We start from the raw sequence: 27,515 nt of genomic DNA on the forward strand, positions 1-27,515 counted from the left end.
CATTTGTAATTGTTTGGCAATATTAATTTTATTACTGAAACGAACTGATAGATATTAAATTATAGAGTTAAAGTATAAAATTATTTTAAAGTTCTTTTTTTTTTTTTTTTTTTCAAATAATTGATAAAGTTCAAATTATAATATTAGGTATAAAGACAGATATAAAAAAAAATTTATTCTCGTGTTTTTGAATTTATTAGTTTATTAACAAATAGATTATAATAAATTAAAATAGTATTAACTATATGCTCAGAATATTTATAATAGTATAATTATTCTTTTGTAATCTTTGTGTTATTATAAAGCGATATAAATTTTTATGTGAAATATAAATTTATATAAAAAAATAAATTGAGTGCTATTTATTTATTTTAATAATTTCTTCATTGGAAATTATTTTATGACACTCAAGTTGACAGGCATTAAAAATTCTTTTATAATTTTATAGCAATGAAATTATTATAAAAACAATTTAATAAAAAAATTCCATATGTGAAAATTAAAAAAAAAAAAACAGTCGACGCTCTCTGTATTGGACCGCTCTCTGTATTTGACATAGTTATACATAGTTAACTATTCTTCCTCTGTATTTGACGATTTAACACAGCTCTTATGGACAAGGACGAGTCAAATACAGAGAATGGTCCTGTACGGGCGAGTCAAATACATAGAGCGTTGACTGTTAATAGTGGAAATTCTTATTATTGTAATTGATTTGTTATAAAAATTAAAAAAATTGACAGCTGTCAGCTAATTTCAATATTTTATTTTGCATACACTTGAAATATTTTTATAATCATGATAACATTGATAACTATAGATGGCGCATTTTCCATAAAAAATGGCCGAAAATTGATTTTCCTTTTTAATAAAATGCCACAAATTATTAATAATTTTTGGATTAGATAGACAAAAATATTGATTTTTAATTATTTACCGAACAATTAACAACATTAAATATTCAAGATAAATCTAGAATTATTTAAAATTAAGTAAGTAGCATAAAAAAAGTAAACAGATGAATGTCAACTTTATCACAAGCATGTATTTTGTTAAAGTTTATTTACGTTTTTTTTTTTCAATAAAGGTTCAGTTAAGTCGGACAACAAAAGTCCGGCTAATTATACCATCAAAGTGGAGCACAAGTGCGTTCTCTGTGAAGCTTCTCTGGAGAGTAAAGAAGCTCTTCAAGTGCACTTCAGGTATGTTTTTATTCACTTATGTCAAATCATAATATAAATATAAACATAAGCTTACTTATTTAATTTATTTTATTTGCTTAGAAAACATGCTAATAAAGAAATTGATGCACGTGGTAAACCATTTGCCTCTAAACCACCACCAGCGGCTAATGATTCGGCGTGTGATATATGTGGAAAGAGTTTCCAAACAATAGCAGCGACAATTAGACATCGGTTTAAAATACATCCTAATTCACCAGCTAAATTTTATTGTGGTTATTGTGGTATGCAATTTCCACTAAAGGTAATTGATAAATTGATTCAATTTATTTCTTGCATACAGGTCTATAGAGATGCAAGATCATTTGTACATAGAGCTAGATATTACAAAATTATCCTATATTTTACAAAATATTTAAAAATATATATAAAAAGTACAAAGTGCACAGAGAGTTAGAGAAATACTAATATTGCATAAATTTCATATGGAAGTGCTTTAAACATAATACTTGTAACACAGAAAATTGTACTATTACAATGACAGATTCGTGATCCAAGCTTTTATCTTATAGCTTAGCGTTTTTTTACTACAATTTAATATCTTAATATTATTTGGTGAAAGGTTAAAATATTTTATAGCAACATAATGGGCATGTTTTATAGAGCAAAATTTTTAAATGATTTTAATAGCGTTTCAAAAATTGATATGAATGAATTGAAAAATCTAATAACATGCGACTTATCTGATCTGATCGAAATATCTAAAAAATCTATTTAAATCCTTACGATTATTTTTTTCAGTTGGGAAGAAATTATCTTGTTTCTACCTACTGTAGAAGCACACAGAGAAAAAATTTTTTCTAAAAAAATAATCATTGATGTGACAAGAAATTAATTAGTTTAAAATTTTGAACAATTTTATTTCTTATCTAAAGAAATTAAAAATTTTCTCACAGTAACTTTTTTATTGAAAAAAAGTTTATTTAATTTGAAGAAAAACTATTTTAGTAAGCGTTCATTACGCGAATCCTTTTTTAATTTTAGCGAGAGACATCAATTTAAATCTAGTTTTAGTTTGTTTAGTATTCTATAGATCTTTACACTCTTGATAGTAACGCATTAGGGCTTTTAATAATACAAATCATTTTATTTTAATTAAAAAAATTTAATTTTTATATTATGATTAAAGCGCAAAATCGAGTAATTTAATGACACTTTAATTTAACTTAAATACTCTCTTATTAAAAAAAAAGATTTAAAACGATTCAATTCATGTAAAATGTATATCTATATATTTGTCAAGTTGAATCGTTTTTAATCGCTTTGAGCCATTTCGAATTATTTTAAATCTTTTTTTTTTTTAACGTGCTCCTAACATAAGAATTATCTTTTTAAATTCACCTAAAAATTCAAATTCATTTTTCCATAAAATAATATTTTATTATTATTATTATATATTTTTAACGCCAAACGGCTTTGTACACATTGGTATTACAAAAGTTTTGAGGGAAGTTAAATATAAGCAGTATTAATAGAAAAAAAGAGACAGAAAATAGATTAATTATACATAAGGAGAAAATTGCAGCAATTATGAGTTACAAAGTTTCTTTTAATTTGGCTAGGAATGATTTATTTTATGATTAAATTTTTTTTTTATCACTCTAAACTTAAATTTTCTTAAAAATAAAATACCTAATTATGAACTTTTTCAGACACACAGAGATGCACATATAACATCACACGATACCTCGGTCGATAAAAGTACAACGGAAGAAAATGAAAAATGTGAAGAATGTAACGTTGTATTTTATAATAAAAAAGCATTGAATTATCATTATAAATCAGTCCACAAAAGGTAATATTTTAATATTTAAATTTTTTACCTTAAAAGAAAAAAATTATAATTAATGAATTAAAAATAAATTACAGGCTTGTACATATGTTTCAACCAATAGCCACACCACCTCCAAGTAACAAAATAAAAGTAAACTCAATGAACGACGCTCTTAGTGTTTACTATTGTCATCTATGTGGCGTAGAGTACATAGTAAAATTCAATCTTCAGCAGCATTTAGAAAGAGTCCACTCGCCAGAAGAGCGCGAAGCTGTGCCGAGTGATTTAATTAAATGTACCATGTGCTCTGCGTTTTTTTACAGCAAAAAAGCTTATGATACCCATAATAGTTACCATCAACCAGATGATCTCTATGTCACCTCCGAGGAGCAAAGGTTGCAAACAATTACTAAAATTGATCAGGATTTTGACATTCGTAGAGTTAAGCCGCGCCCTGAAAAATATATTCCAAAGAGTCTACCTCGAAAATCGAGTGTAAACAGACAAAATTATAGTACAGTTAATGTTAAAGTAAAATCTGAGCCAGAAAGTAATTCTAGTGATTCGGAAAGTGATATTCCTTTGAACAAAAGGTTAAAAAGCTAACAATTAAATAGGAATTTAATTTTTTTCAAAAACCTTACTTTAAATTATTTAATTATTAGATTTAGACCGTAGTTTTATTTTTAGATTTATATAATTATCAAATATTAATGAATAATTTTTATTTAAAAAAAATTGTTTTTGTTGTATTAATTTTTTTTTTTTTTACAAATTTGTGTTTGTATTCATGACAAAAATTGTTAAAATATTAACAAAAAAAAATTATTAATTTGAAATGAAAATAAAAATTTGTTTGTACAAATGAAATTGTCATTTCTTATAAAAAATAATTTTTTTTGTTTTCTTTTTTTGAACAGAAATAATGTTTCGCGCGTTATTGCGCGCGCATTTGAATTGAAGTTATCAACTTCCGCTGACAAAATAAAACCCGGAAGAATAAAGTTCCACCATTTTGCTACAATACTTTTTACGTGTGCTCGATATGATCATGTACATTTATAGCCTGTGAAAATTTACTAACAAATTTTTAATAAATAAATAAATTCGTCTAACAATAACGATTACAAAAAAATAATATTAATTTTAATAAATTTTATTTATTTATAAATATTAAAATATGGGACGTAAGAAGAAGAAGCAGTCAAGACCCTGGTGCTGGTATCCTTTTTTAACTCGAATACTTTAAGAATAAAGTGATCTAAGGTTTTAAAGTTTTTACGTAGCTATTTTTAGTACTCAGTAAACATATTAGCTTTAAATAATCACAACAATTGTCTAACATAATAAGTATTATTTTTTTTTTGTTTATTTGTTTAAAATTCGGTCATATTTAATTGCACATTGCGTCACTTGTGTTTACTCCACTGACAATTATTATCATTATTACACTAATGCAGTAAAAGTATGTAATACATGTCACTACTGCAGTACCAAATATTAGTTCTAAAAATTTGACATAAAATTTATATTTAAAATATTTTATCTAACATGTTATTCTTTAATTAAATTTAATCAAAAGGTATTGCAATCGTGAGTTCGATGATGAAAAAATTTTAATTCAACATCAAAAAGCCAAACATTTTAAATGTCATATTTGTCACAAAAAATTATACACTGGCCCGGGATTAAGTATACATTGTATGCAGGTAAGCATATAATTTTTACTCCTATTTCCATACTACGAATTATTATTATTGATCAAAAGCTTACTGAATAAATAAAGTCTCCATAGCAACTGAATGTAATTTAATATTCAGAATATCAATGAATTGATTTAAAGTTCTGTAAAAATAAACTAAAGTAAATATTTTTTTTGTAGGTACATAAAGAGGCAATAGACAAAGTACCAAACTCGATGCCAAATCGTAGTAATATAGAGATAGAAATTTATGGAATGGAAGGAATACCACCAAATGATTTAAAAGAACACGAACGCCAGAGAAACGGCGGTAGACCTGGATCGCCAAGTTCAGGAGAAGATGAGCCTGCACAAAAAAAATCTAAACCTGAAGGTTTATTAGGTTCAGCACCTGGAGCAATGCCTACGAATTCAGGGATGATGCCGGGTATGATGCAAGGTATGCCAGGACACCACCCGATGCATCAAATGGGACAATATCCTCCACCGATGCATCATATGATGGGACACATGGGTCATGTCGGTCCTCCATTCATGCAAGGGTATGTATTTAGTTCAATAATTAATATAAACTTTTCGGTCATTAGATAAGAAATTAATTTTGGTAATTATTTACAAGTGAAGTCAACCCTTGAAAATTAATTGAAACTTGAAAATTAACATTTTCAAATTTTTTTTTTGGTTCTGCTTATTTTTACGACAGATTTATGATAAAATGTCGTGAAAGAAAAAAATAAAGATTTCGATAGCTTTTTTGCCTTCAAAAGTTAAAAAAAATTTTGGCTCATATTTTTGAATAAAATTTCTATTTTGTCTTTTTTTGATATACAGTGCAAATTCTATATAACGACACTGAAGGAAGCATGAATTTTATGTCATTATAGAGAGTTGTCGTTGAATAGAGAGAAAAAAAATCAGAATTAGAAAAAGAAAGAATTTATTTCAGACTAAGGTAAAAGACCCAGTTATTGACACTGACCTAGTTGTTTGACACTTGCAATTTTATTCTAATTAAAAAAATAAAATGTTCTCAAAAAATCAATTATCTTAAAATTTATAATTAAAAAATTATATTTCTTAATTTATCAGAGTTAATTTTTTTTTTTTTTTTTTTTTTTTTTTTTTATAAATTAAAATAATTGCAAGTGTCAAAAACTAGATCAGTGTCAATAACTGGGTCTTTTACCTTAGTGTTAGTAATTATATACATAAAAAACAATCTTATTCGGTCGCTATTGCGTATAATCTGTTATTTTTGCATAAACATAAGTTTTACCCTCAGATCCTCCATCAATAATTTTTGTGACCTTTGAGGCTTTTAATCACACTCTAGTCCATTGGCTGTAAACCTAATCGTATTTATTTAGACACAACGTATAGATAATTCATAACTGCCGACAGTACAACGTACACAGCTACGCAGTTTTTACTAATTTTGGCAACTTAAAGTGCTTTTTATTACTTAATTGTTGTCGTAAACCAACCAAAGCCGAGTGATTTCGATGTTTTAGGGAGTTTGTCGTTAATTTGTGTGACGTTATATAGAGTTTACACTGTATATTTTTTTGAAAAGTAAATAAAAAAACGAACAATTTAAAAAAAAAAAGTTGAACATCACAATTTTCTAAAAAATTTATAAATTTTTTTGAAAATTTGTTAAAATTGTGATAATCAACTTTTTTCTTTAAAACTGTTCATTTTTTTTATGAATTTTTCAAAAAAAAATATATTCATAAAATCAAACAGAAATTTCGTTCAAAATATGAAAATGAAAATGGTTGGCCCCACTTGTAAATATTTACCTTAATTTTTTATTTTACAATCTTACAATGATTTTTATCATTAAAACTATCAAGAACTAGTATATGAAAACAATAGTTTTGGCAATATATTTTTAATTGATTAATCAATCATAGAATGATGCCGGGTATGCCAGGAATGCCTCCAGGTATGCAACCGCCAGTTTCTGGGGCTTCGATGCCAACGAGGCCGCTTTTCCCCGCTGTAGTTTCAACAGCAACGTCATCGGTACATAATTCTACGCCTATCGGTACTGATTTTAAACCAATAACTTCGGTAGCTGGTGGATCTATAGGTCCAATAAAACCTACGTTCCCGGCTTACAGTAGTGAATCAACTGTTCCGACGAATAATTCAAATGATCAGAAGGTTAATTTAATAGCGACGACAGGTGCCGCTAGTAAAATAATTCACCCGCCCGAAGATCTCAGTCTCGTGAGTATTAATTTTATCAATAAGTACAATAATATTATGATTAATTAATATCGACTGTGAAACTAATTAAAATGATTATAATAATAAAAAAAAATAGGAGGAAATACGGGCGAGGTTACCTAAATACCAACGTCGTCAGAACGACGAATCAAATCGTAATTCTGCGAGCGCAGAAGCGTCACACCAAGCGGCTGTTTTGCAACAGCAGCAGCAACAACAGCATCAACAGCATCAACACCACCAACATCAACAACAGCAAGCAGCACAACAGCAACAGCAAGCAGCGCAGCAACAACAACAAGCAGCTCAGCAGCAACAAGCGGCAGCCGTGAGTGCAGCGGCGGCATTCCAAGACCAGCAGCAACGTCAGCAAGCTGCTCTGTCTGCCTTACAGCAACAACAGCAACGTTTTCAGAGGCCACCACAAATGATGGTACCTGCGACCGCTGCTATTCCCGTGTCTTCCGTTGCGCTCATGGCTCCGCTTATGCGCCCAACGATGACGCTCGCTGCTCCGGCTCTCATTCACGGAGGTAACATGATGCGACCGCCCCCCATGGGCCTGCCACCAGGTAAGTCTCCATCAAGTTAGTTCCAACAATTTAATAAATCAATAAATTCAATCAGTTTTATATATTGTAGACCAGAATAAATCTACGATATTATACGCGCAATTATATATTTAAATATATTCCATATTTTACATATATAAATATATTTATGTGTATATATATATACATCACTCTCTTTTCGTTTGATCGTTGACTGCGAGCGTGTATGGTTCCTATTATATTTATCCACTTCCATTGCATCTACAAGGTCTTTTTTCATCAAACATATACATATAATATATATATATATATATATATATATATATATATATATATATATATATATATATATATATGTACCTTTTGTTTTATCAATTTTTTTCTTTTGTTAATAATTGTTCGTAGTACTGCGATCAATTTTAACACTATTTCCTTGTCCTACCAGTTGATATTAATAATACTTAATTTATTTGAAAATGATAACATTAACGATTTAACATTTCTTTAACATATGCATTATCATAAATCAATAATAATACTGTGCCGGTTGCATTTAGATCCTGTTTTAAATTGGCTAGGAGAATAAAAGGTCGAGTGAGTATATTTAAAATACTATTATTTTAAATAAAAATAACACTCGGCCGTGAGTGAAAGAGAGCGAGATTGAGTATTGATAGACTTCATTTGGGGATTATTCATTTTTTTATTTTTTTATAATATAATAGTTAAATTTTTTTTATTACTATTTTTGCTATTACTACTACTACTACTTCTACTACTACCTACTAAGACTACTACTTCTATTTCTATGGTTGTTATTAATGTTAAATATATAAAATATTAATTAATATTGAAAAATTTAAGCACAATCAGGATTCACATGTATGCAATTTAAAATGAAAAGAATGATGATATATTTAGAAATCCTGTTGACGATTAAACGTATTTCTCATACGTTTTTTTACGTTTTAACGGTGCGTTTGCAGGACGCCCAGTCACTCCTTGGTGAGTGTTGAACAACCCTCGTCTGGTTACTAAATACGTGTTTTATTCAAGTACAACAAGGTTGGTCCTTAGCAAATAGCATGCGGTGACATGGCCTATTATATCTATACATATATAAATATATCTCATATATATTGTTACTTATTATTACTATTATTACATACATACGTCATTACAATCATAAAATTCACACTCTCTGCATTTTCTTTTTTTTTAATTTTTTTTTTTTTTTTTTTTACAATTAAGCAATTTTAAATTTCAGAAAGATTGATAAAATTTAATAGCGCACAATTATTAAAAATAATTAAAAAATGTTTTAATTAATTTAGAAAAATATCGTTTATTTTATCCAAGTCTTCAAAAATATTCATATCAGTCATATTTGATATCTAGCGCTTCATTATTTAAAATTTTGCGTTCTAAGATTTTCAATTTCGTCGCTGTTTGTGGCGGTATTTTGATTTATTTCTTCAATTATAATTAAATTAAGAGGACTAAAATAATTATTTACTATAAAAATATCTATTTTATCTAAAGTTAATTACAAAAAGTATTACTCAAATAAATCCGATTATTTAAAGATATCACTTTGTTAAAATTAAAAAATACGATTAAGAAACGCTTCGAGCTGTGGAAAATTTACAAATTGCTTAATTGAATTTTGGTTATAATTTATTTACTAGCTTTTTATTCGCTCATATCATTAGCTCTTTATTTATTAATGAAAGTGACATTTCTTTTGATAGTTTTTTATGATTAACTTATTATTATCATTATTATTTAATCACATCTATAAACAAATAAAATTCACAACTTCTTTCCTATCTGCCAACCGTGTTTATTGCCACAATTCCTTATATTTTGACTTTGAACAATTTTATAGCTTGGAATCCTGGTGTTGTGATTAAAGTAGTTGATGAACGCTTTTATTTACTTAAATATTTATTATCATTATTATTAATAATTTATAAATTAATTTTAATTTTATTTTTTGAGCACGGGTATCGGAGTCTTCGGATCTCTAACGTCAAAAAATTTTCTTTTCAGTAATTCTATTTTATTTATTTATTTATTTTTTTTTAATTAATTAATTAAAAATTTTTTACACAAAACGTGTACGTGATTAATCATCAAAAAAGGCTTTGATTATAATAATCTGCACGCGTCCTGCTTCAATGTTTTCTCCTTGTTTCTAAATTGTACTAGATAGATTAATTATTATTATTGTTATCATTATTATTATCATTATCATTATTATTATTATTATTATTATTACAATTACTATTAATATTATTATTGTTATTATTTTTATTATAATTATTATTAGAATGACTATTAGAAGTTACGCTTTAATTGGTATTAATTATTTATTTAATATTTAACAATTAAATAATTAATGGATAAATAAATAAAAATATCTGAGGAAGAAAAAGGAGCAGAACGCCGAAGAGGACAATACGGAAGAGTCTTAATTTCTTACTAAAAAAATTGTCAGGTACTCGTTTGTGAAAAAGAAAGAGTAAATGAACTCGTTTGATTGCGAGAATGACAGCCGTAAGAATGATTTTATTATTATTAATATATAATTTATAAACAGTTGAGGACAATGGTACGTTTATTTAATTTTTTATTTAATTTTATTATTTGTTTCTGTTAAATTTATTTATTTACTATTTTAAATTAAATTTAAATAACAAAACGTAACGTAACGTATGTTTATCACATAGCCTTAGCTTTTGTGTCACACAAACAATTTAGATAAGTCGCTCCGACCGACAGTAAGTAAATTATTCACAATATCAAAGTATATTTAATTTATAATAAATAATAATAATAATATAATTAATATTATACGTTTAAATACCATTACATCGAACTTCGTGTGTGGCGGGCAGTCATTTTTATTTTATTGTTTGTTAAGTTATATTCTCGGGTGGCAGCTTTTTATTTATTTATTTATTTAGTTTTTTTTTTATTTTTTAATTACATAATTTTTATTTTTAAACAGACGTTTAATTTGTTGGTGTGGTAGCAATCTCGGTTTGATGATGTGAATTGTAATGTATGCGGCACCAAAACTGCATGCTGAACGTCTTAAGCTTTGTTTTTTGTTAATTATTTTTTTTTTATAAAATTAAAACGTACATTAATTTTTTGGATTCCTGTGATGGAATCGTTGGGTAGAAGTAGGTGGGAAAGGTAGAAATATTTTTATTAATTAACGTTAATTACAATTATCCATGTATCCTTAATTTAATTACTAATCCAATTAGTTTACATCCATTCCATGTATGGAAAAAAATTTTTTTCACGGCATAGACCCAATTACAAAAGTTTGAAATTAAAAAAATATATTAGTCAGTACAATACGCATTCACGTCGCCCATTTTATGAAACTGTTGACGTCATTTTACTGATCATATCGAGGTTCTAATTAGCAAATTGTCTAACTCCATTCTAGAGAATCTTTCATTTGTACAAGAAAACAATTAGTTCAAAATTTATTATCACTTTAAAAAACCATTAAATATCTAATAGGAAGAGGTATAATATTTTGGTTTGGATCATTCAAATAATTTATAATTGGACTATTGCTACATCAAAATGTTAAAAAATCACCCTTTAAAAATAAGGAGTTAGACCAATTACTAATGAAACCGTCGATATGTAAAATTGTTGATGATCCAAAAATTCCTTGATAGAAAATGAAATTTTTTTTTTAATTTCAATTCATTAAACTTTTTTTATTTACCAATTTGCATTTTTTTTGGCTTCCTTTAACTATGATCTATTTTCTACTAAAAAGAAATACTATTGTTGCGTTACTGGGTCTATTTGAAAATTAAGAAACAAAAATTAAAATTTTTTAAAATTAATAGATCAATAATAAAAAATTTCTTTTATATCATAAAATCAAATTACAAATGTTTAAAATTATTTAACAAAAAATTCATTGTTTTTTAAAAAAAAAAAAGAATTTATATAGTTAATTTTATATATATATATATATATATATATATATATATATATATATATATATATATATATATATATATATATAAAATGTGCAAAGACAATATGTAAGTCGATACAATGCGAATGCCTAATTTTGCTGAGCGTACATGCAATTATTATTATTAATTAATTTCTTGACTAAATTATATTTTTCAGTTGATTATCAAAATATTACTAGTAAAAATATAAAAAAAAAAAAAAAAACTTTTTCAACTTCAATTTACTAAACGAACTTGTTTTTTTAATTAATAAAAGTAGATTTAAATTTTCAACTTTCATACATTTTTTATTTAGAAAAAATATTACTGTTACTTTACTGGGTCTATTTCCAATATAGAAAAAATAATTAAATTTTTTTAAATTAAATTGATCAATAATATAAAATTTTTTTCCATATAATCCACAGCTGTCACCTGATAATCTGCCACAACACGAAGCCATACTCCATTTCGTAATTAATATAAAATCAAAATAAAAAAAATAATAATATAAAAAAATAGTAATGTACGATTGTGAGACTGGATGAAACAAAGAATGCGAGTGCGTGTACTTAGTCAATTAATCTTAATAATTGACCTATAATTTAATATTATTAATAATTATAAAATAAAAAAAAGCAAACGTAAGTATTTTTGAATAAAATCTACACAAAGCGCTAATTTATACACTTGTAATATGGGAAATTAAAAAATGGATATTTTAATGAAATAAAAACCAAAAGAATTGCAAATAAATAAAAACAATATCATTTCACGGAATATCATAATTGATTATTTTTTGTGGTATTGCAGGTATGCTCGGGGCATTGCCCCCAGGTGCGATGCATCCAGCATTCGCGACTCCAATGGGATTCCCTGGTGGACCGATGTTAACACCGATGATGCATCCACGCTTCAGATGATCACCTCAAACTAACGGGCCTAATCCATCACTGCATTTTGTGCTTTGGGCCCAGCCCTGACTTTGTCTCAAGTGAAAAATTTACTGACTCAAATCCATTGATGTAATATAATTATTATGCAAGAGCCGTTGGTTTAAATTTTCAAGAGGACTGTCATGTGCAAAGTCAAGATATCAACGCTACTGATCCTCAGTTAACACGAAGTTAGCAAAAGCCTTTGTTTTTTTTTTTTTTAATTAATTAATTAATTATCAAATTAAATATTGTTACACTAAACAGCATCTGGAAGTAACAATCTGTCATTAATAAGCGTAAAAAGTAATTCCAGGTACTGTTTATCATCCACAGGATGTCCTAGTGTGGATACGGGTGGCGCTTCACGCTGCCGCTAAAAATTTTCTGATTATTTATTGACAAAAATATTGATCAATTAAAATTTTTTAATATTTTAAATTGAATTGTAGTTGATATTTAATGGACGAAATAATGTTTCGATAAATAAAATAAAATGTTAGCCGCAGTGTGAAGGTTTCGGTTGCCTCAGGTTAGTCTGTCGTAAATATTTTTATTTTGTTAAGAATCATTTATAATTCTTTATTTATTTATTAACAACATTTTTGCTATTATTTTACGTATAAATTTTTGTTTTAATTAATAGATTATTTGAGTGGCGTTGTTAATAAAATAAATTTAGAAAAATGGTTCTTCATTTTCCATTCAAGCTACTAAACGTGTCGACGACGCATGAGTGAGTGGTAAGTACGGAAAGTGCTCACTAAAAGTTATTAAATTTTTTACATTAGAATCACGAAATTTATATTTATCGCTATCGAAATATTTTTATTTACATTTTTTCTTTGGTAACAAATCAATTAGTTTATTAAATAAAACGGAATAAATTATGTTAAATTATCGTTACTATTACATTCGAATCTAATAATTAAATTGAAAATATTAAAATTTATATGCTGTGAACAAGTGTACGTACAAAAACTACGCATTGTTAAAATTATTTCATTTTACAAATTGTCTTTTTGAATAACAAAGAATTAAAATTTTTAATTGATCTTACTTTCAAATTGAATAACAATAAATTTAAACAATTCAGCAAGACAATCTGAATTATAAAAAAAAATTATGGAAATTCAGTGAGTGTCGCCGATAATATTTATCTTTTTTTAATTTTTTAAAAAATAATAAATCTGTGGAAAGTTTTGGTGGGTTTAAGCACAGCCTGACGTTTTAGGAAAACTCAAATGAATTATATATATAATTAAAATATAAATAAAAATAATAAAACGTTTTAAATATCTTAAGAAGTAGTTAAATTAACAAATTGTTATATGCTTGTAAAATATTACACATGTAATTAATTTATTATCTTTAAATGTTTGTATTAGGGTTTTTTAATTAATTAATTTTTGTTTTTTTTTCTTTTTTGTTTATTTAAATTGGTTAATTATTAACATGTATTATTTTTATATTGACATATTTCCTGAAACGAGCAGGCAATAGTCTCTTACTGTTTAAAGCAATCACAGCTTACATCGCTGTTGGACCAATTTTTTTAATAAGTTTTGGTCCCTTGTCTTTTATTTAAAAAAAGACAGGCGATTGTTTTGATCGTTATCATTTTGTCAAGTTACTTGGTTTGTAAATTTAAAAATTAAATACTCATTTAATATATAAATTTATATCTTTAATACAATTAATAAAATACTGAAGACTATAGTAATATGTAAATTGTTCATCAAACAATTAATAATTAACATTTAATAATGATAATATTAATAATAACTAAATTACTAAATAAAATCAAATGTAAAGAAAGTTGACTTGACAATATGAACGAGTGACTAATAGTAATGTAATAATATTCATAATAATAAGAATAATAATAATAATGATAAATAAGTAATTGAATAAAATGAATAAAAAAAATAATTAAAATTTATCGGTTATCAAAAAAATTTTATTTATTAACCGATTAATCCAACAATTGTATCTAGAATTTAAATAAAAAAAAATTATCTAATCTTCAGTGTTTCAATTATTCCAAAACCAATTAGTGTAAATTTATTTTGTATGATATTAATTAATTAATTGTATATTAAATTATACAAAGTATTAGTTTGTTAATTGCTATTGTCGATTGTAAATAGAGTGAATGTAAGTGAGTGGGGATAATTTTTTTTTTTTATTTAGATACAATTGTCTGATGAATGCTTAGCTGTGTGTAATTCTGAATTTTGTGCATATTGCTTGAAATAAATGATTTGACTCCTATAGGGACGGAGAGATGCGTATTGTCAACACCTATGTGCTTTTATAATCAAAAAGATTCATTATTTAAAAATAAATACAATAAAACAATAACCTTCCAATTTTCATTTCCTGACCTTTCAAATTTACTATATTTCAAGATATAGTTAATTAATTTCATGTCATGTTCATTAAAAAAAAAAGTATATTATTGTTATAATTACCTTTGTTTTTTTAATTATTTTTTTCACAAACCTTAAAAACTTTTTTTCCACAAGAAAGTTATTGTAAATAAAATTTTTATTACTTCAGCTGAGAAGTAAAAGTCTAAAAAATTTTCAGCAAATTAATTTCTTATTACTACATTGGATATTTATTTCTAAAGAAATTTTTTTTCTCAGTGAACTGATTCATTCAACTACCCATGCCAAATTTTTATTATATTAAACTAGCTGTTACCCGCCCGCTCCGCTGGGCACTTAGCATTGTATTTAGAATTAAATAGAATTGTATTCTTAGATCTAGACTTGAAATTAAATTGGAGTATTGTTTTGACTTGCACAGATTCCAAATTCCATCTTTCAAACTTTCAATGTGCAATCACTATAACATTCCCGTGGCTTTCTTCCAAAAATGAATAATAATTAACATGAAGAAAAAAATTTGAAACAAGCATTGAAAATTTCAGTTAAAGTAATTGCAGGTTTCATAAGTGAAGTTGAAATCAGCCTAGCTAAAAGTGCGAAAAATTTTGATGTTATCTATGATTCTATTAAATTGTATATCTGTAGAAACTGTATTTGAAGAATATAAATTTTTTGACAATTATTACTGCCGTACTCTTATGTTAGGGAGGAATTTCGTAAGATCCTATTCGAGATGATTTCTACATTATAAATAAAAGATTCCAACAAAACTCTGAGTCCATAGAAACTATTGTTTGAAAATGAGAAATTTTCATTATTCACGCCCCCGCAACCCCTTTTGGGGTTAGAATTCGAGAGAATCCATTCTAGTCTAAGAGCCGGTGGGAGATCGACCTTCACCGATCTGATAACCAGATGAGACATATTTTTTATCAAATATAATTTATAAACAAATATGCTTATAATTACTTGCCTATCTGAAAGTGCTCATGGCTATTTTTAATTAAATTAACTTTAATCGATTTTTTTTCATCACTTTCATTCTTTTGATAAACAAATGAATTTTATTTCATTGTTAGTTTTTAACACACAGAATATGCCTCAGTAGGCTTGCCTACTCATTTTTGTGTATAGCTACCTGGCAAGCCAATGTGAACAGGTAAGTCAATATAGGTGACTCCATCGTTCTGCTAACTTATCGAAAGTTATATCAAATTTTAGATTATTTTATTACAAAATCAGTCATATAGACTTGCCTGCAAAAAATCATACTTAAAGCACTATTGCCTAGCTAAAAACTTTTAGAGTTTTAGCCATCTGATAGGTGCGAGAGAGAAAGTAGAGCGTCCGAAGTCTATGTGGTAGAACAGGACACAACATAGCAGCTGCAAGCTACCTGACCGTTGAATGTATCCGAGTGCGCATGCTCGTGTATAGTCAAAAATCATTTATTAGTGACAACACGTGCTAAATAAATATTTGAATTTCATTTTTTTATGTATTTTTTATACTTTGTAATAAATGGTTCTAACATGTACCTGAAGATCCGATCATTTTTTTATGAACGAAAATAAAAAAAAAATTTTTTTTGCTTTTGAAACTGAAAATAGTTTTTCGGCTCCAAAAAAATACAAATAGCCCTAAAAATGATACATTGACCCCTCTAAAAAGCAAAACTACCCTCACAGCCACCCCGAAGACTTCAGAATTTTTTTCAAAACTTCTAAAAAAATCCTTGCGAGGGTCCTTGGAGGCTGCCGACTTTTTAGAGCACTTCTAGTACCCCCCTACATAATAAAAAAAATCTTTAGGCCGCTAACACCTCCGGAACTACCCTTCCAGCCATCCTAAAGACCCATAAATTGAAAAAAAATGTAGAAAAAATCCTTTCAAGGGTCCTTGGAGGCTGCCGATTTTTTAGAGTACTCCTAGTATTCCCCCACAATATATAAAAAATAATCAGGCTGCTAACACCCCCAGAACTACTCTTCCAGCCACCCTAAAGACATGAATTGAAAAAAAATGTAGAAAAAATCCTTTCAAGGGTCCTTGGAGGCTGCCGATTTTTTAGAGCAGCCTGATTATTTTTTATATATTGTGGGGGGGTACTAGAAGTGCTCTAAAAAATCGGCAGCCTCCAAGTTTTATTAAATAAATCAAGACTTTTAACACTTGGCCATACTTCTGTTGTAATTAAACCGCAGAATTTCGATATCAATGTAAGCTGTTGTTGTTCAGAGTTACCTTGCATAATCGGAGATTTGGTCCACATTTCAGCCATTATACACCCCGCACCCCACAAATCAATGGGAGGTCCGTAATTTCTATCTCCTAGAAGTAACTCTGGTGGCCTGTACCAAAGTGTAACTACACGATTGGTATAGCGATTTTCTTTGTCAGATTGATTTGCACTGAACGCTCTTGACAAACCAAAATCAGCTAATTTTAGAACACCATTTTTAGTTATTAGAATGTTTGCTGGTTTTATATCTCTGTGTAAAATATTATTACTATGAATGTAATATAATCCATTTAATAATTGTTGCACTATTGTTTTGATATCACTTAAACGAAATGTTAACTTAGTATTGGAGATCAACTTAGCAAGATCATAATCACAGTACTCAAGTACGAGATAATATGTGGGAAGATAGCGCGTGGATTGTGTGCCTTTGGTGTGACAAACCTCAATTAGTTTTACCACATTTTCATGTTTGAGTGACTGAAAGATCCGTATTTCCCTTAACGCCGTGATAGGGAACCCTTCTGTTTGATTCTCAATGATGATTTTCTTCATAGCAACAATTGTTGCATAAGTGGTGTCTCTAGCCTTGAACACTTCTCCAAAGGTACCTTGACCAACTTTACTAATTATTTGATATTTGGACGATTCACCACAGTAAGCAAAATTATATTTCATGATATATTTTTCTAATCCTTGCGAACTCATTTTTGTTAAGTTTTTAAGCAATTCCCAAACAAAGAACAGTATGAATTATCACTGCACTGATTACTCGAGAGATTTTCCAGAATGACTTGGAATTTTTAAATATCCTTAATTTATTTTGGATTTCAATGGAGCCGGCGAGCCAATCCGAATTTGTTAAACGATGTAGAGGGGGTAAACGAAATTATATTGGCTCGCTGGTTACGACAAAACGCAAAAAAAAAATAGATACACTGAGGTAATCAACTAACCAATCACAATGCAGATAACGTCTCCCACTATCACAAATTTTTCTATCCGTTTTGATTTACTTTTGATTTTCAATTATAATCACTACAGTTCTCTCTGATAGATAATTTTTCACAATGTTTATATCAGTTGTGCAATCGTTAATTAATAATTTTTTTTATCTTGAACATTGCAAATGAGATAATTGTTAAACTATAAATTTGAGATTTTTTTTTCTCTCTTGGAGCGATTCTTGGAGCTTAAATTTGCATACTTATTCATTTTTCCAAATCAAATAGTTTAGGAATTACAGCAATTTAAACATTTTTAAAAATCGTAAAAATTTTCGCTTTTACCGTATTTCCGTGTGATAACAATTGAACGCGATATCCTAACGAATTCTTGTAAATTGCATCTGATAGCTTATTAAGCAAGCTTTAATTTGCATTTTTATATTTTTTTTTTTAGATGAAATAGATTAGGAATGACAGAAATTTCAATGATAATTATGAAAAATACTCCGGGAAAAATTTTTTTTTTGGCTTTCATGCTTAAAAATCTTATCTACTATTAAAAATATGGCTAGTTTATTCAAACATCTTGTCATTTATTGTTCATTACTAAACATTTTCACCATTTACATTTCTATCTCATTTTTAGTTTTTTTCAAAAATCATCATGGGCCTAGTTAAAGAATTCATATATTTCAAAAAATTCATATAATGCGATAATGAGACAAAAACTAAATTTCAATGAGACTCCATTAATAACTCCTAAAGAAGTTAAAAATGCAATTATCTTCCAAGATCCAGGGAAAAATAGTCTCTTTCTACAAAACTATCGCCCTATCAGCTTATTAACAACTATGGGCCATAAATTACTCGAAATCATTATCTACTCAAGGATCAAAAGTTTTTTCGACAAAGGTAATATAATAATATAATATAATATCATCGAATTTACTGAAGTAATTTACATATAGCATCATATTATTTATAATTTATAGACAATTTTTCTTTTCCTTTGCCCCAACAAAATTGGCCCCTTTCAGGGCCACCAAATTTTTCAACAAGTAAAAAAAACTTTCTTTTCATATTTTTCTTTAATATCAATATGCTATAAGTAATTAATTGTTATTATTAATCATAAGGTGAAAATACTTTTATTGAGAAAATCTTGACACAAACCCATATATATTTTTAATATTCATTGAAAATATATATTCTTATCTGAAGAATAGGATAAAATTGATTATATATAGGCTTTTAATTTAAAAGTTTAACTTAAATGATACCGAAATCAACTGTCATTTGAAATTCCTTTAGTTTTATTTAATAAAAAAATTAGTTTTAAACATTTATTTTTAAAAATGTACACTCATCGATTTTTATATTTTTTGCATATAGAATTTTTTTGTCACAGTTTATTGATAATAAATCCTATAAATTATCAAATGTCTGTCAGTTTCAGTATCATATAATTTTAATATAATAAACATTTAGCGTAAGCAGTTGAATGAATCAGTTCACTGAGAGAAAAAATTTATTTAGAAATAAATAACCAATGTAGTAAGAAATTAATTTGTTGAAAATTTTCTAGACTTTCACTTCTCAGCTGAAGTAATAAAAATTTTTTATGAGATCGATAAATCTGTTTAAATCGTTTGATTTCATTGATGAGGATGTAACTTTGTGGCTTCAAACACCCCACAACGAATTAAAGAAGATTCAACTTTAAATATTTTTCACATTTGACGTATGCTTCCCAAATTTACTGCTTTGTATCGAATTAATTTCTGCATGAAAATTAAATCATGTTGTGCAGCCAAAGTCGCTGAAGTCGAAGTAAACCACGCTGTTATATAATTTGTGATGATAAACTTGCATATTTCTCGGAGGCTATTTATCTCATAAGTTGTGAGTTTGAATTCTTCCCGAAAAATGAATATTTTTAAACAATATATTGCTTTGGACATCCAACGAGCATGACTCATAGCTCCTGGACTTTTGAACGAAAAATTTTCTTTTGGAACAACTCCTAAGAAAACTGATGACAGCTCCAAAAATTCTCTGTAGTCACTCCTTGGTCGATATTTCTGCAAAGAAGTTAAAATTCAAAATATTGATTCATAAACTATTATTTTCCATTCGTCAAAAAGAAAAGAAATAATGAATGAATTTGAACCAAAATACAAATAATTTTTGAACCGATAACGTTGATAAGCTTTTTTTCTTCTCAACGATTTTTTAAGATATGCAACAAAACTTAATCACTTAACACAGATCTTACCTGCAAATATTCTCCAATGAATCCTAAAATTTCATCAGTGATGTCTGACAAAGCTTGATCAACAGCGGTATCTTCTATACCCGCTTTGAATTTTGATTTATCAATTTTGTTCTAAAAACCTTTGAATCGATTGAAGATTGGCACATTCGGGTCTGTTTGTTTAGGCCAATACACTTCAAAAACACGCTTTTTAAAATAATTTCAAACATGTGGTGACGACATGGTAATCAAATAAGTTCCCGACCTAAAGCTTTCTCTAATTCAACACCTGCGCCGTGATAAATACCTAAAAAATAAAATTCAAGTGAGATATTGGAATAATGCAAATTGTATTTTAAACTTGTTGTTGCTCACAAAAACTTAAGAAACAAAAAAAATTTTCAGTTTTATGTTAATGATCTTGAAGTATTTTAAGCGAAATTGTGTAAATCTTACAAATTTACTTCAACGTCATGAGAAAAATTTTGTAATGTTACCTGTGTTAGTAACTGCAGTATCAAAGCACACTGCTTTAAAATATCAACTAACACCCCACTGATCTAGAATCGAATGTACAGCTGTTGCTTGTTCTATTCCAGTCCCAGAATTTATTTTTGGAACTCCTAATAATTGTTCTTCACCAGATGATGATAAAACAATAGGTAGCCTATCAACGGTATCAGACCCAACTATATCACTTAAAAGTTTCCCGTCCCAATGAACAACGTAATTATCATCCAATTTCAATTGTTCCTTCAGTTCTCTAGCAATACCTTCTCTTAGAGATATACGTGCCCGTCGAATAGTACTGTAGCTTAAATTAACATCATTAAGATCATATCCAACAATCTTTAAAGTTGCAGCTATGATATAAGTAGCATTTCTACTGCTTACATTTCCGCGATTTAATGCAGCGACAAGTTCAGGTGTCATTATAGACATTTTTGAAGTCACTTTTAGCAGAGATAATTCATCTTCGAAATTTGAAACATGACTTATCGTTGATTGTGATGTTGTTAGTGTACCTTGGCTTGAAGTAGTGTTACTATCTTGGCTTGGAGTGATGGTACTATTGTCAACCAGTTCATCCGAATCTGTAAATTATTAAAACATCGTACTTTTAAAAATTTTCATAGCTCGATATATTCTTGAAAGCTCATGAAGTAAAAAAAAAACATAAAAATCGCAAAGCTTTTTTCCCGTGATTTTTTTTATACTGCTTTTTGACCGCAGCATCCAAAAACTTTTAACCAAACTTTACTGAAAATCACACTTTTTGCAAAAATTAATGAAGTAAAAATAATATAAAGATTTTGTGTGCTTGCTTGTCTACTTAATGCGAAAAGTAAAAAATCTCCATATTTTACAATTCTTTTTCTATCATTTCAAAGTCAATAAATTAATCAATCAGCAACTAACATGAAATATTTGTGAAAAACTTGAATTAATACATACTTTTTTCATCTACCAGCATCAGTTCTTCATATGTTAGAGGTTTTCATGGAAAATTATCAATAAATCCACGCCGACCTGATGATCTCTGGGCTAGCAAAAATTCATTTCCCTCTTTACTTAAGGTTTTGGCTGCTTTCGTGTGAGCAATATCAAATAACTCCTTCAACTTATTCTTAAAAACAGTTTCATTTTTGATTTGCGTGAATGATTGTCTCCGTTTATAACTACGCTGCAAACTTTGCCACTTTTTTAACATTCTCAATAACTTATTGATGGCATTTAAAGTCTCACAAGTAGGAATTTGAGCCTTTTTCCATTGTTCTTGAACCTCGGTTACAGTAAATAAAGCACTTTGTTTAACACCACACTTTTGTACTTTATGATTATAGAAAAATAAAGCTAAAACGCCCTTAAAAGTTGGAAATTTACGTCCAACAATACCATTTATTGGGAAACCAATTAAATAAATTTCTTTATCCATTTTTTATAATCGATTTTGTCCATTTAAAAAAGGACTCAGTTACGAAATAATTCAAAGAAGAATAAATATCGTTCATCAAATAATTGGACAAATAACTTATAAAAAAGGAATTCTAGGATATGAATTAATTAATTGCAAAAAAATGAATTTAAAATACAAGCCAAAAATATTCACGAAAAACAATGATAAACTATAGCAACAATCAAAGTCCGAATTTGGAGGTTAGAACACCGCGTCACTCACAGTTATCAATTGAACAATGGGTTATTATTACCCAAATCAAAAAAGTTCGGTTAAAGCGTCGAGTCGCGGAATAATGAGCGTTGTAGTGCGAGGTGGTCAGATACTAAGAGAGGGAGCGTGCTTGAAGCTTTTTTGATGGTATGAATAGTAGTGTGGTTAATTAAGAACAAATAGTACAACCGATGTCTTCTCTGTTTCGCGCTTCGATGATTTTAACTGTGAAACTAGCTTCGATAAATAAAAAAATTAAATCAGTACATTTTTATTAAAGTAATAAAATTAATTGCATGAATTTGAAATATATAATATTATGAACTTATAAAATCAATTAAATAATATAGATGAAAATAATTTTTAATTGAAAATAAAATTAATTTGAATTTATTGAAAAATTAAGATACGACAGTATTAGAAATTTGACAGTTAAATAAAAGGATCTGTTAAACCAAAAAAAAATATAGAATACAAAAAATTTGTAAAATTTGACAAAATTTTTTGATAAACTTGATAGTTTCGTCAAAAAATTAAAAAACATTATAAATTATATTTTAAAGTTGAATAACTTCAAAACGCGTCGATTTATCGAAAAATTCTAAAATAGCTTTTTTGTAGAGCGTTCAATTTTACACAAGAAAATGATTTAGTCTAGCTTTTTTGATAAACCATTAAAGAGTTATAAAATTCTAAACTCAAAAAAACAAGCTTTCCCATGTTAATCATACGGGAAATTGAAATTTACCATGCGGGACATCTTAATATTAATATTAAGGGCTGTAACTTTCACAGGATTTTTTTTTCATCATTTCCAACAATATTTTCGATATATTTAAGAAAAAAAAAATAGTCGATTTTTTTTAATCAGTCTATAATATATATATATATATATATAGATTTATGATACTTAAACTGACAGACATTTGGTAATTTATAGGATTTGTTTTTAATAAACCGTGACAAAAAAAATTCCATACGCAAAAAATATAAAAATCTATGAGTGTACATTTTTTAAGATGAATGGCAGTTGATTTCGGTATCGTTCAAACTTTTAAATTAAAAGCCTATATGATCAATTTTATCTTATTCTTCACACAAGAATATATATTTTCAATAAATATTAAAAATATATATGTTTTTGTGTCAAGATTTTCTCAATAAAAGTATTTTCACCTTATGATTAATAATAACAATGATAATAATAATTAATTACTTATAGCAAATTGATATTAAAGAAAAATATGAAAAGAAAGTTTTTTTACGTGTTGAAAAATTTGGTGGCCCTGAGAAGGGCCATTTTTTTTTGTTAGGGCAAAGGAACAGAAAAATTATCTATAAATTATAAATAATATGATGCTATATGTAAATTACTTCAGTAAATTCGATCTTGATAACCATCATAAGTTCTGATGACAGTAGGTCTAGCCGCACCAATGGATATTCGATGGTAAGGATGTTGCATGTCTCTTGCTGGTCTTCGTGATGATGTGTGGGATTCCAAAATACTCTGCGAGTGTTGAGTCAATATTTTACCCAAGTCAGAAGGCAGTGGATCAGTATAGAAGAAGTCATGGTCTAACGCCGAATTGGCGTCGTATCTCTTACTAGGATCAAGAATCAAAAGTTTTTCTAATAAATCACAAGCGTATGCATTCTTGATGTATGTCTTTAATTTTTCTATGCCTCTTCTTTGTTGTACTTTGGGTAAATCAATTTTATTAAATAAATCAAGACTTTTAACACTTGGCCATACTTCTGTTGTAATTAAACCGCAGAATTTCGATATCAATGTAAGCTGTTGTTGTTCAGAGTTACCTTGCATAATCGGAGATTTGGTCCACATTTCAGCCATTATACACCCCGCACCCCACAAATCAATGGGAGGTCCGTAATTTCTATCTCCTAGAAGTAACTCTGGTGGCCTGTACCAAAGTGTAACTACACGATTGGTATAGCGATTTTCTTTGTCAGATTGATTTGCACTGAACGCTCTTGACAAACCAAAATCAGCTAATTTTAGAACACCATTTTTAGTTATTAGAATGTTTGCTGGTTTTATATCTCTGTGTAAAATATTATTACTATGAATGTAATATAATCCATTTAATAATTGTTGCACTATTGTTTTGATATCACTTAAACGAAATGTTAACTTAGTATTGGAGATCAACTTAGCAAGATCATAATCACAGTACTCAAGTACGAGATAATATGTGGGAAGATAGCGCGTGGATTGTGTGCCTTTGGTGTGACAAACCTCAATTAGTTTTACCACATTTTCATGTTTGAGTGACTGAAAGATCCGTATTTCCCTTAACGCCGTGATAGGGAACCCTTCTGTTTGATTCTCAATGATGATTTTCTTCATAGCAACAATTGTTGCATAAGTGGTGTCTCTAGCCTTGAACACTTCTCCAAAGGTACCTTGACCAACTTTACTAATTATTTGATATTTGGACGATTCACCACAGTAAGCAAAATTATATTTCATGATATATTTTTCTAATCCTTGCGAACTCATTTTTGTTAAGTTTTTAAGCAATTCCCAAACAAAGAACAGTATGAATTATCACTGCACTGATTACTCGAGAGATTTTCCAGAATGACTTGGAATTTTTAAATATCCTTAATTTATTTTGGATTTCAATGGAGCCGGCGAGCCAATCCGAATTTGTTAAACGATGTAGAGGGGGTAAACGAAATTATATTGGCTCGCTGGTTACGACAAAACGCAAAAAAAAAATAGATACACTGAGGTAATCAACTAACCAATCACAATGCAGATAACGTCTCCCACTATCACAAATTTTTCTATCCGTTTTGATTTACTTTTGATTTTCAATTATAATCACTACAGTTCTCTCTGATAGATAATTTTTCACAATGTTTATATCAGTTGTGCAATCGTTAATTAATAATTTTTTTTATCTTGAACATTGCAAATGAGATAATTGTTAAACTATAAATTTGAGATTTTTTTTTCTCTCTTGGAGCGATTCTTGGAGCTTAAATTTGCATACTTATTCATTTTTCCAAATCAAATAGTTTAGGAATTACAGCAATTTAAACATTTTTAAAAATCGTAAAAATTTTCGCTTTTACCGTATTTCCGTGTGATAACAATTGAACGCGATATCCTAACGAATTCTTGTAAATTGCATCTGATAGCTTATTAAGCAAGCTTTAATTTGCATTTTTATATTTTTTTTTTTAGATGAAATAGATTAGGAATGACAGAAATTTCAATGATAATTATGAAAAATACTCCGGGAAAAATTTTTTTTTTGGCTTTCATGCTTAAAAATCTTATCTACTATTAAAAATATGGCTAGTTTATTCAAACATCTTGTCATTTATTGTTCATTACTAAACATTTTCACCATTTACATTTCTATCTCATTTTTAGTTTTTTTCAAAAATCATCATGGGCCTAGTTAAAGAATTCATATATTTCAAAAAATTCATATAATGCGATAATGAGACAAAAACTAAATTTCAATGAGACTCCATTAATAACTCCTAAAGAAGTTAAAAATGCAATTATCTTCCAAGATCCAGGGAAAAATAGTCTCTTTCTACAAAACTATCGCCCTATCAGCTTATTAACAACTATGGGCCATAAATTACTCGAAATCATTATCTACTCAAGGATCAAAAGTTTTCTCGACAAAGGTAATATAATAATATAATATAATATCATCGAATTTACTGAAGTAATTTACATATAGCATCATATTATTTATAATTTATAGACAATTTTTCTTTTCCTTTGCCCCAACAAAAAAAATGGCCCCTTTCAGGGCCACCAAATTTTTCAACAAGTAAAAAAAACTTTCTTTTCATATTTTTCTTTAATATCAATATGCTATAAGTAATTAATTGTTATTATTAATCATAAGGTGAAAATACTTTTATTGAGAAAATCTTGACACAAACCCATATATATTTTTAATATTCATTGAAAATATATATTCTTATCTGAAGAATAGGATAAAATTGATTATATATAGGCTTTTAATTTAAAAGTTTAACTTAAATGATACCGAAATCAACTGTCATTTGAAATTCCTTTAGTTTTATTTAATAAAAAAATTAGTTTTAAACATTTATTTTTAAAAATGTACACTCATCGATTTTTATATTTTTTGCATATAGAATTTTTTTGTCACAGTTTATTGATAATAAATCCTATAAATTATCAAATGTCTGTCAGTTTCAGTATCATATAATTTTAATATAATAAACATTTAGCGTAAGCAGTTGAATGAATCAGTTCACTGAGAGAAAAAATTTATTTAGAAATAAATAACCAATGTAGTAAGAAATTAATTTGTTGAAAATTTTCTAGACTTTCACTTCTCAGCTGAAGTAATAAAAATTTTTTATGAGATCGATAAATCTATTTAAATCGTTTGATTTGTCGTATGATTTCATTGTTGAGGATGTAACTTTGTGGCTTCAAAATTTAAATTACAAAAGAAACTTGGAGTATTTTGAGAAACTTCAAGTTGTAAATGATGTAGCAGAACGCGGCGTGGCATTGATAGAGCAGTATAATCGATGCTTAACGAAAAATGAAGAACAGCTTCAGTATTTATTGCAAGTAGTGACAGAACACAGAAAACGATATCCTAATTGCAATAAAAATAATTTTATAAAACTGTAATATTTCCAAGTTTAAAAAAATTTTATGAATTGTTGTTAAATATTGTTTTTTGTTATGAAGAATTGATTGTTTAATGGAATTTATTAGTATTTGGTAGAAAATAAAATAAATTTGTTATAAAAGAGACCCAAAAGTCATTTGTTTGATAATTTTAACCTCTATATTTATGTATTTGTACTTTTTGTGAGTTACGTATGGAGTAAATAAGCAAAAAAAAAATTAAAATCTCAAAGTAACAGAATTCAATTGATTTTATAAAAAAAAACAATATCAATATAAAGTATGATTTTTTTTTGCAATTTTATTGGAAAATATTTGAAATTTTTGATTGGTGTTATTTTTGATTGCAAATATCTTTGAAACGGTTGATCTGAGGAACTTTGACCTTCCGTCAACGTTTT

The 27,515-nt window shown here is 27.6% G+C and overlaps 4 protein-coding genes across 5 annotated transcripts; 2 read left to right on the top strand and 2 right to left on the bottom strand.

Moving 5' to 3' along the window:
* Window positions 1–1,087: 1,087 nt before the first annotated feature.
* LOC123274762 (zinc finger protein 765-like) lies at window positions 1,088–3,705 on the top strand (the record flags this gene model as incomplete). The annotated part of the gene is made up of 4 exons (XM_044742487.1): window positions 1,088–1,202; window positions 1,284–1,485; window positions 2,894–3,036; window positions 3,111–3,705. Coding segments are annotated over 4 exons (971 nt in total), but the record flags the coding sequence as incomplete, so codon positions are not given.
* A 253-nt stretch (window positions 3,706–3,958) lies between these two features.
* Window positions 3,959–14,020, top strand: LOC123274759 (BUB3-interacting and GLEBS motif-containing protein ZNF207-like). Of its 2 annotated transcripts, XR_006511570.1 has the most exons (7): window positions 3,959–4,236; window positions 4,598–4,724; window positions 4,898–5,259; window positions 6,634–6,952; window positions 7,050–7,524; window positions 8,490–8,568; window positions 12,315–12,444. XR_006511570.1 is itself a non-coding variant. In XM_044742483.1 (6 exons), exons 1-6 carry the CDS (start codon window positions 4,196–4,198, stop codon window positions 12,422–12,424), a joined length of 1,434 nt encoding a protein of 477 aa, XP_044598418.1. In that variant the 5' UTR covers window positions 3,963–4,195; the 3' UTR covers window positions 12,425–14,020. The 2 variants fall into 2 exon arrangements, 1 of the variants encoding a protein (XP_044598418.1); XM_044742483.1 differs by lacking the exon at window positions 8,490–8,568 and having other exon boundaries at window positions 3,963–4,236; window positions 12,315–14,020.
* Window positions 14,021–16,951: 2,931 nt separating this feature from the next.
* On the bottom strand, window positions 16,952–17,869 carry LOC123274760 (cyclin-dependent kinase 9-like). The gene has a single exon (XM_044742485.1). The coding sequence runs from the start codon at window positions 17,780–17,782 to the stop codon at window positions 16,952–16,954; it is 831 nt and encodes a 276-aa protein (XP_044598420.1). The 5' UTR covers window positions 17,783–17,869.
* A 5,832-nt stretch (window positions 17,870–23,701) lies between these two features.
* LOC123274761 (cyclin-dependent kinase 9-like) lies at window positions 23,702–25,056 on the bottom strand. Its single transcript, XM_044742486.1, has one exon. It carries the CDS (start codon window positions 24,967–24,969, stop codon window positions 23,821–23,823), a length of 1,149 nt encoding a protein of 382 aa, XP_044598421.1. The 5' UTR covers window positions 24,970–25,056; the 3' UTR covers window positions 23,702–23,820.
* Between the last annotated feature and the right edge of the window lie 2,459 nt (window positions 25,057–27,515).

This window comes from Cotesia glomerata, unplaced genomic scaffold, assembly GCF_020080835.1.
Source record: "Cotesia glomerata isolate CgM1 unplaced genomic scaffold, MPM_Cglom_v2.3 scaffold_71, whole genome shotgun sequence".
In the NCBI taxonomy this organism is placed as follows: Eukaryota; Metazoa; Arthropoda; class Insecta; order Hymenoptera; family Braconidae; genus Cotesia; species Cotesia glomerata.

Bases quoted from the DNA above. Each gene is read 5' to 3' on its own strand.
- LOC123274760 (XM_044742485.1), bottom strand. From the start codon at position 17,782: ATGAGTTCGCAAGGATTAGAAAAATATATCATGAAATATAATTTTGCT.
- LOC123274759 (XM_044742483.1), top strand. From the start codon at position 4,196: ATGGGACGTAAGAAGAAGAAGCAGTCAAGACCCTGGTGCTG. The intron at 4,237-4,597 runs GTATCCTTTTTT...TTTAATCAAAAG, and splicing joins CAGTCAAGACCCTGGTGCTG to GTATTGCAATCGTGAGTTCG. The intron at 7,525-12,314 runs GTAAGTCTCCAT...GTGGTATTGCAG, and splicing joins CCCCATGGGCCTGCCACCAG to GTATGCTCGGGGCATTGCCC.
- LOC123274761 (XM_044742486.1), bottom strand. From the start codon at position 24,969: ATGAGTTCGCAAGGATTAGAAAAATATATCATGAAATATAATTTTGCT.